Source organism: Lolium perenne, chromosome 4, assembly GCF_019359855.2.
Source record: "Lolium perenne isolate Kyuss_39 chromosome 4, Kyuss_2.0, whole genome shotgun sequence".
In the NCBI taxonomy this organism is placed as follows: Eukaryota; Viridiplantae; Streptophyta; class Magnoliopsida; order Poales; family Poaceae; genus Lolium; species Lolium perenne.
Genome location: NC_067247.2, coordinates 168,194,773 through 168,204,668, shown reverse-complemented (window position 1 = coordinate 168,204,668; position 9,896 = coordinate 168,194,773). Strand labels below are relative to the sequence as shown.

The 9,896-nt window shown below is 43.0% G+C and overlaps 1 protein-coding gene across 1 annotated transcript; it reads left to right on the top strand.

Moving 5' to 3' along the window:
• Positions 1–760: 760 nt before the first annotated feature.
• Positions 761–8,175, top strand: LOC127294767 (alpha-L-arabinofuranosidase 1). Its single transcript, XM_051324651.2, has 18 exons — positions 761–1,252; positions 1,555–1,751; positions 1,870–1,924; positions 2,424–2,620; positions 2,795–2,916; positions 3,007–3,154; positions 3,523–3,592; positions 4,655–4,800; positions 4,881–4,926; positions 5,031–5,083; positions 5,565–5,709; positions 6,081–6,199; positions 6,313–6,384; positions 6,651–6,757; positions 6,968–7,024; positions 7,112–7,304; positions 7,657–7,800; positions 7,894–8,175. Exons 2-18 carry the CDS (start codon positions 1,572–1,574, stop codon positions 8,017–8,019), a joined length of 1,980 nt encoding a protein of 659 aa, XP_051180611.1. The 5' UTR covers positions 761–1,252; positions 1,555–1,571; the 3' UTR covers positions 8,020–8,175.
• Positions 8,176–9,896: the final 1,721 nt, after the last annotated feature.

Below are 9,896 nucleotides of genomic sequence, written 5' to 3'. Positions count from 1 at the left end.
CATATTGCCCCATCACATCATGGTGGACGTAAAACCCGAAACCCGAGCCCCGAACCAGAGTTACTCGGACCTGAAATACCTGAGAAATCGGGTGCTAAAACGGGTGCTAATTCCAGAAACCCAAAGTTAATACAGGAGATTTTGGTGTACCAGTCGGGACCTAAACTACCCGCTTAACTCGAAGTACTATGCATGCAATATTTTAGCCAGCCCACGCACCTAGCTAGTTTAATCCCATGCAGGCACAGCCCAAGCCCAAGGCCCCAAGACCAACCGCTGCATCGCACCTATATCTGGCCATGGGAAGCCCGGCCCGATCGGCTCAGCCCGACCTGGCACGAAATTTCCGGGCTTGGGCCAGCCTGAGCATGTTCGTGGGCCGGGCCTGGGCCGCAAATTTAGGCCCGATGGTCGGGCTAGGCCGGGCCGGGCATGGGCTTGGAAAATATGGCAAATAGGGAAGAGGCCCGGCCCGAGGCCCGATGGGTATTTGCTGCTATGGGCTAGGCTTGGGCTGAAATATTAGGCCTGATGGTCGGGCCGGGCTTGGGCCTAGGTTTTTTGTGTCGGGCTTTGTTAGGCCCAGCCCGAAGCCCGGCCAGGCCCGAACAATGCCCAGGTATAATCGCACCCACCACCGGTCCACCAATTCCTTGAGCACTGCCTCTTCGACCGCCCGAGAGCGGAAAGCTGCAGCTTTGCGCCGGTCCCGCCTGCCTGAGCGGCAGCAGCTCCGCGCTGGTAGCCTCCCACCTCTCCCACTTGAGAGCGGCAAGCAGCAGCTCCGGTGTCGGTCGCCTCCATCAACTGCGTGCAGCGCCACGACGGTCGCGGCATGATGGAGTGCAGCGCCGCGCCGCCCATCGTCCGCCCCCTCTGTCGATTGCTCCCACAGTTATCATCCTCTGCATCCCACCCTACTTCTCTATTCGGGGGGCTAATCGGGAAAATCCGAACCCGAACCCGAATTTCCGGGTACCCAGATCATCGGGTACCAATTTTCAGGCTCCACGCGGCGTTCGGCCCCAGCAAACCCACCCACACCTCTCTTCTCTTCTTCGCTCGCAGGCTCATAGCTACTTATACACAAGCACAGTACACAGCAAGCAGCGGCACTTCCTCCCCTACCCCGATCGAGCTCCCCACGCACACACCACCCTGTCCCTGGCAGCTCAGTTCACAAGCGCATCGCGTCCTCGACCTCGAGTGTCAGCCGGAGGTGGTGAGCAGTTCCAGGGTCCAATCTTGTTGAGTAAGGCGATCCGTTCCTCTCCCCTCTTCTCTGTATCTTTTTCTCAATCCTCTGTTTGGTCGTCATGCCTGAGAGGTTGATGTGTTCGATGGAATGTCTAGGAGAGGAGGTTCACTTAGTTTCCCTTGTGTTCTAGGTTTTCTGCCTTTACTACTTGTTTGCCACTGGATGTTCTTTTCTCCTTCATCCGCATTCGCTATCCCCAATTTTTTTGTTTTATTGTGGAAATGATTCTACTGTCAGCGGCCATTTCAGTTGGTCGATCGATCTGGGAACTCAACATTGGTGTTGTTTATCTGCAGGCTGGAGTAAGGGGACGATGGGTACAGATGACGCGGCAACTTGCCGCACCGTCCTCTGCACCTTGCTACTACTCACGTTGAGCTGCGACTGCCTGGCAGCAGACTTGGATCTGGCTAAGACGGCAGTGCTAGAGGTTAATACGTCATGGGTAGCCGCCAGAAAGATCCCTCAGACCCTCTTTGGGTTGTTCTTTGAGGTTATGGTTTTCTTCTTCTTGGTCCACCCTCTCACAGTTGCTTTAATTTCTATCCACCGTCAGTGTTTTGTATTACCCACACCATTGATTATAACTAGCCACTGATTATTTATCCTAGGAAATCAACCACGCTGGAGCTGGAGGAATTTGGGCTGAGCTTGTCAGTAACAGAGGTAATGCCAGTGCCACTCGATCTCTGCTCTTGTGTATGCCTCTTGCTCTCTGAAAAATGTTTCACAAAGGGCTGGATGCACTTGACCAAAACTTGGATTGCTTGGTTCCAAGGAAAAAAGATAGATAGTTCCAGATGCCATGCACTGACTTAACATGTCAGTGATACGCCTGCCATTGTAACAAGGATTCATATAGGTCGAATAGCTTGTATATGAAAATAAGAGAGCACAGTGCCCTTTTTGTGGAACTGAAGCTTACAATATCTTGTGCAGAGTACAATCACACAACAGATTTCTGTTACTGTTATATTTATTCCCCTTCTTTCACGCTGTTTGTTGCCTGTTCCCTTAGGTAGTTCTGTAATAACTGAAGAACAAAGAAATCATTATTGCAACACATAACAGTGGTGGAAGAAAAAAATTAGCCTCTTCCTTTTTATAACCTGTTAGTAAAATTTCATTTATAGCCACGTACTGACTGTTGCAATTTATGCTTTAGGATTTGAAGCAGGAGGGATTAACACTCCTTCAAACATAGATCCTTGGTCCATCATTGGGGATGAATCTTCCATATACGTGCAGACTGAAAGAGCATCTTGTTTCAGTAAAAATATCATTGCTCTAAGGATGGAGGTTCATTGCGACGAGTGTCCAGCTGGCAGCGTTGGAATTTATAACCCAGGATTCTGGGGCATGGTACGATTTATTTTTCAATGTATATGTGGACTGGAACATGAGCATGAAAATACAATTCGTAAAACAACATTTTAGTTGGTAGTTTACAACAATTTAGTTGGTAGTTTTCTCTGAGAATCATTTCAACTTTTTCCCCTCTGGTTTTGTGTTTAACTTGGCAATTTCAACTTCCAGAATATAGAAGAAGGGAAGACCTATAATCTAGTCATGTATATCAGATCAATGGAACCTGTGGAGTTGACTGCTTCACTCACATGTTTCGATGGATTACAAAATATCGCATCAGCTGATATAGTGTATATATCTTCCCTAATGAGATAAGATAAATTTTTAACTTGTTAATTTTCTCCACTAACTGCGAAAGAATGCATACTGCATGGTTGCAGAGATAATAATGTGTCAGATTGGCGAAAGATAGAAATCCAATTATTTGCTCGAGGAACATGCAGAACTTCAAGATTTGAGTTAACAACTTCCAAGAGGGGGGTCATATGGATAGATCAAGTGTCACTTATGCCTTCAGATACATATAAGGTGAATTGCTTTTTTATCCTTTGTCTTGGTAGTGGCTACTGACAATCACAAAGGCATGATCTCGTAAAGATTCTACCAAAATGTATTTTACCTCAAATCTTAATACCATATAGAAAGACAGGCTTGTTTTGTTACCTAGCAACAATAAATCAATCATCAAATTGTTTGACCGTTATTGAAAATCGATGATGACCAAAATGTTTGTCCAAGAGCTCTCATTGCTGATTAATAGGATCAAACGAAAAACTAATATTGATTTATGGAAATTTAAGTAATTATAAAAGTGTAATCTTCTTTTTCTAATGCCAGATCATGCTTTCTATGAGCCAACTAGAGGCGTTAATCGTCATTTTGTTCTACACATACAGGGCCATGGCTTTCGCAAGGAACTCATACACATGCTTATGGATTTAAGACCACAGTTCCTACGATTTCCTGGTATTTCATATGTTATTGCAATCAAGATCAACTAATAAAGGCTGCTTGTATATGTTCTACACTTCTAGTGTATTTATGATAGTAGTTTATATCCAATGATTTCTTGCTACCATTGTAGTTTTTATATCATATTCAGCAGCCATTAGGATTTTGGTGGGAACTAATTAAGCAACTGAACTCAAACCTGAACATGCCTACAGTGACAATCATAAACTTTATCACGTCTGTCAAAGGAACTACTAATGACTGAAGGTCTGAAGTACATAACTGTATAAATACAATGTTGTCGTCTTTGTACTTCAGTCTCCTTTTGTCCAGTAAAATGCATTTTGATGATTGCAAAATCAAGTGAAAACTGATAAGGTTTGATGTGCAAGATAGATAGAGTAGGTCTATATTGTGCCAGGTACTGTCTTTATGTATGCCCCCTTAGGCCATAGCAGTAGCCCACCTTATTACATAACAGTGAAAATACATTTGATCGACAGACCCTAATGTTCTTCTATGTATCAAGTTGGCTGACCCTAAAAACAAAAAATGCAGATGGTGTGTGCCCAGCAGATAATTGTTTTTTTTAAATCTTGGAGCATATTCCAAGATATGGAAAACATAAGAATCTAACACTACTTTACAAGAACAAGCTATAATTGAGTACACAGTTCTTTTTATATTAGTGTCCTGTGCAACCTTCTCTTTTACAGAATTGTGGAGTTGACATGTTATGCTTAACACATACTTACATGGTTGCCCATTTTTTACATTGTACAACTTATTAATCTTCCTAGTCCAGATTAGCAGGGACGATACTTGACATGTTATGCTTAACACATACATTTGAAGAGTGGTTAATTTTTTTAGAATTTTACAACAAGAAAATGACTATCTTACTATGATGGTATATGGTACCATATTTCTCTATATTTTTTGTACAGATACCATAATGGGTACTTTCTAGACAGAAATGAGTTTAGGAAACCAACTTTTCAACAATTCTCCAACTCTATTTTTTTTTTAAATTCTCCAATCATACATATGCTGATATGTCACACTATTTTTTTATAGGTGGTTGCTTTGTTGAAGGCGAGTGGTTAAGAAATGCTTTCAGATGGAGGGAAACTATTGGTCCATGGGAAGAGAGGCCTGGGCACTATGGAGACGTTTGGAAGTACTGGACAGATGATGGGCTTGGGTATTACGAGTTTCTCCAGGTATGTATTGATTAATCTTGTACTGAGTTCTCTAGGTGTGGCCATATATCTCATACATTTAATTCGGAATGTTATGAAAGCTTGCCGAAGACCTTGGTGCTGAGCCAATCTGGGTTTTCAATGCTGGTAATAGTATTCTTGCTATTTTTTCCATTAGTTATATTTTAGCATGTATTTAATCAGCACTTGTGTACCCATTAATTGCTTGAAATTTTTCTCTCGAAATTTAGGGATCAGCCACAATGATGAAGTTGATACCACTACACTTGCACCTTTTGTAGAGGTATGTATTCAATGCCTTAGATCTTTCACTGTATGGGTCGTCCTTAGTGCAGTAAGTTCAATGTTATTTGGATGCATGTACAAAAAACATAAGGCCTCTTTCCTTGAACATGTTTACGGGCATATTAAAATCAGGTAAGTTAGGTGGCCTTGTCAAAATAAAACATTTACAGACTAGTTTATGGGTATGGGATTCGAATGAAAACCGCTGCGTCTGCTTGATTGAACATGTCTCAAATGGAAAAGATAGTTGTCATAACAAGCCAAGCTTGAAAAATGGTTCTTCAAAGCAAAAAAAAAGGACATCCACATGAAAATTAAGTAGGGGCCTAGTGTGTCACCTAAGTTACTGTCAATTTCCTTAAATATTAGTAGTCCTTCTGTTATTTACCTCATAGTAGATGCTATCACATCTATATAAAAATTAGTTATATGCATTTCTCATGATTTTAAGTTTGCTTTTTTTTCTTGCCTTGCTATAGGATGTATTGAACAGTATTGAATTCGCTAGAGGAAGTTCAGAATCAACCTGGGGTTCCATTAGAGCTGCAATGGGGCACTCTGAACGATTCCCGTTGAAGTATGTTGCAATTGGGAATGAAGATTGTGAAAAACAACTTTACCAGGGTAATCTTTTTTGTCAATAAAAATAAGTAAACTATAAAGTTGTATTTGTTATTGAATACCTTAGTGGTTTCATTAAATTACAAATATATGTATCATCGTGATCGTTTTATTTTGAGCATATTTGAAACCACATTTTTCTTTTTATTCCCCATTTTGCTCATAGCAATATGATTAAAAAATGGCAGAAAAATCGAGCCATCCACTTTAGTAGTTAAGGCTCCACTTGACCACTAGCATTGGATTTACAAAATTTCATCATAGCTTACAGAACTGTTGTATAGTTCACTTGCTTTGCTGGAGTACTGAAGAGTGAAGAGCTAGTTTAGAATTTTCCACTTTGCACATGATGTTCTTAAGTTCTTTGTTTACAGGAAATTATCTCATGTTTTATAATGCAATTCGAGAGGCCTATCCAGATATTCAAATTATTTCAAACTGTGATGGCTCATCTAAGCCACTTCACCACCCTGCTGATTTATATGATTTTCATGTAAGTTTATTGCATGCAAATTGATTTGTTTTCTGCCCCTGTTTAACTTTCACCAGAATTTTCAGTTTTTATTTTATCAATGTGTATCTTAGAATACTTCCTTTTCTATGTAGGTCTATAGCAATGCCACTTTTATTTTTCTCATGAAAGATAAGTTTACCAGGACATCACGCCAGGGTCCAAAGGTATGCATTAGTTTCTACCGGCCTATGGAGTCGTTTATTTCGGTATAGATGGCTCATAGACCTATGTTTCTGACTTTCTAGTGTGTAACTATACCTAGTTTTCCTGATTTATGCAATTTCCATGCTTTTTAGTTTACAGTTCTTGAGAGGAAATTCTTAACTGATCCAACAGTAACAATTGTGAGAGTGTTAGCATGTTCTTGAAAATCTTTCATACTATGTCGACTAAAGATATTATAGCTAAGTATGCTGAGATCTTATTTCAGGTATTTGTTAGTGAGTATGCTGTTAACGATGCAACGGATGCTGGCAATGGAAGCCTTCTTGCTTCATTGGCAGAGGCTGCGTTCCTTATTGGGTTAGAGAAGAATAGGTAATCTCTCTCACACCTTCCTTCTGTTTTTGAGGATTGGGGAAACACCGCAAATGCATAGGGTTATCCTTCTATCAAGCTTGAGTTCTCCCGATGTAAATCGACATTATCTTTGACAGTTGTCAATGACAAATCTTCTAAATGTGGAACTAAGTAACAACAATTATTTGCTGTTAGTTAATGAGATGAGTTTGCCATTCTCCTTTGCAGTGATATCGTCCACATGGCGAGCTATGCTCCACTCTTCGTAAATGACAATGACCGCTCGTTAGTACCGACATCTTTGTTCTCTATTTCATACTAGCATTCTTGTTGATGACAGTTTCAGTGATTATGTCTATATGTAATGATCAGCTGGAACCCAGATGCAATAGTCTTCAACTCCTGGCAACAGTATGGAACTCCTAGTTACTGGATGCAGACATTTTTCCGTGAATCAAGTGGTTCTGTGATCCATCCTGTGGGAATCGCTTCCAGCTACTCTAGTTCATTAGCAGCATCTGCAATCACCTGGAAAGACAATGAGGATATGTTCCTGAGGATAAAGGTAAACTCAGTGGTTCCGATTTTCTCCTAGCCTGCATGTGAATGCTTCAGTTCATTAGATAAAGGGTAAACTTGCCTTGATATTTGAAATGGCCCAATCCATACGCGACAATACGCAATTACTTGAACATTTACGTACGTGCATAACAACCCAGTCAACATGGTTTCTACTGCTGGAGTAACATGTTTAGATAAAGGGTAAACTTGCCTTGATATTTGAAATGGCCCAATCCATACGCGACAATACGCATTTACTTGAACATTTACGTTCGTGCATAACAACCCAGTCAACATGGTTTCTACTGCTGGAGTAACATGTTTAGATCTAAGAACTTGGTACTGATCTTCTGCAGATTGTAAACTTTGGTTCGCATGCTGTAAACCTAACAATATCTGCAACTGGACTTCAAGCTGGTGTCGATACGGCAAGATCAACTGTGACTGTTCTCACATCCAGTGATTTGCTTGATGAAAACTCGTTCAGTGACCCAAATAAGGCAAGCTGAAGCCTTTCCTTTGCTCATGTACTTTTCGTTTCATACATTATACACTATATTTGTTGTGTAACATGAATGTGCCAAATGGTGCAGGTTGTGCCGGTTCGCAGCGGTCTACCCGGTGCTGCAGAAAAGATGCAGGCCTTGCTGGTTCCGTACTCGCTCACATCCTTTGACCTGGCTCTGGATCAGTACGGCGGGCTGGTAGCTGAGATGTGAAGCAGTTGTTATTATATTATAGTTATAGTTTTACACGAGGTGGAAATAGGACTATTTCATGAGGTATATTGAGGCGTGGTGCATGAATTGGAGTATATGAAGTGCTCTTTCGGGGTTCCTTCAAATTAAGTAAATAAAATAAATGCTTTTCTGGTATCTGCCTATCAGGGCTCATGTGATCCTGCTAATCACATTTGTGAGCCATCTAGTTTCAGCGTAGTTTACTTAGTTGAGACTTGTTCAGATTACTTTCTAGACTTTAACTTTATCTGGTTTGATTTTGATGCTTGTCCAGATTAAGTATACTATTTTGGAAAAATCTCACATTTGTCAACATTTATTTATCCTGTTTGATATGAAAACTGAAGTGTCAGCGTGACTGCACGCAGTACCATGGCTCAGTAGAGAAAATCCATCGGCAGTTTCTATTGCAGCAGTATGTACAAAGAGGGGGTTGAAAGATTATTGCTTAGCCCTCACCAATTTTAGGTGTGCACTATTTTTCTTGTTCTAATTAATGAAAAAACCATAGTTTAGCTCATTAATTTTACGCGCCGGAGAGCTGCCGGATGATGATGTAGTGTTTTTCTTAAAAGAAGGCAGAGCCTCGACAAATGACTTCGTCGCATGGACGGGACCTCTCCTGTATGTGCGAAACTGAATGAAACTCAGGGAACAAATATCAAAGTAGAAAAATGGGAGAACCTAACGGATGCACCCGACTTTCCGTGAAGTACTGAACAATCGCTGCGTTCGCAAATCGCAGAAAAACCCCAACATACGGTTTTTTTATTTTTAATGCCATTATTGAGAGTATTGACTTGAGAAAACTAGTACTTTTAGATAGACAATATACTAGTATTTTTAATGCCTCCTCCTCTCCCGCCCCCCTCCCGGGCGGCGGAGGAGGATCTACCCACCCCGCTCCGAGCAGCCTCCCCCCGACCGCCGCACCTCAGCCGCCGCTGCTGCCGGCCTCGGCCCCGGCCCCGGCCCTGGCCTTGGCCCCGGCCCGGCCACAACCCTGGCCCCGGCCTCGGCCTCGGCCACGGCAGCGGTGGCGGCGCCCCTTCCGTCGAACGACGAGGGGAAGGAGAGGGTTTCCACGGTGGCGTTCCATGGGAGGCGATGAAGCGCCAGTGGAGGAAGCCGGGCGGCACGGCTACTTGGCCGGGGCCTGATGCTCTCCGTCGGTAGCCATGGAGGATTCGTTGGAGCGGTGGCGGCCTCCGCCCCCGGTAACGGTTCAGCGGTGGTACGCATGATCCGCGCCGCCGTCTTCTTCCCTGGTGATCCGACAGGAGGGACTGGCGGCGTGGGGGCTGCTGGTCTTGCTTTGTTTTTGGTGGCGGTCCTCGGGTTTCTCGCAAGCGAAGATGAAGATCTACCGGAGATCAGTTTGCTTTGATCTGGCTGGAGAGATGAGTTCCGGAAAGCTCCGCTGGCGAATGGATCAGTGCATATTTTGCCTGCAGTTTGCTGGATCGGGTGGTATTCGGTCGCGCGCACCCATGTTTTTATTCCGACCGTTTGGTTGCGGAGGGAGCGCCGCGAAGCTATATTCTGTGTTGACATCAGGTGACTTTTTGGTCCATGGTGAAGTCGGAAGAAGGAATAGTGGTATGCATATGGGGGCGGCAGCACAGGGGAAGTTCAGAGTCTTACCTCTCAGGGTGAAAACCCAAGGTCTGGCCTTAACTGGTTGTGTCTGGCAATGTTCTTGTTGGAGGCATTGTTTTGAGAGTGAGGACTATCTTCAGGGTGAAATCCTAAGACCTTTGGTCGGGCGACGACGACGCTGGTGCACTGTTTCCTTCTTGGAGGCGTCGCTTTTGGAGAGTATGTACTTCATGTGTTGTCACGGTGGTGGTTGTATT

Coding starts and splice junctions, on each gene's coding strand:
- LOC127294767 (XM_051324651.2), top strand. CDS start 1,572: ATGGGTACAGATGACGCGGCAACTTGCCGCACCGTCCTCTGCACCTTG. Junction 6,200..6,312: donor CTGATTTATATGATTTTCAT/GTAAGTTTATTG, acceptor TTTTCTATGTAG/GTCTATAGCAATGCCACTTT. Junction 6,758..6,967: donor ATTGGGTTAGAGAAGAATAG/GTAATCTCTCTC, acceptor TCTCCTTTGCAG/TGATATCGTCCACATGGCGA.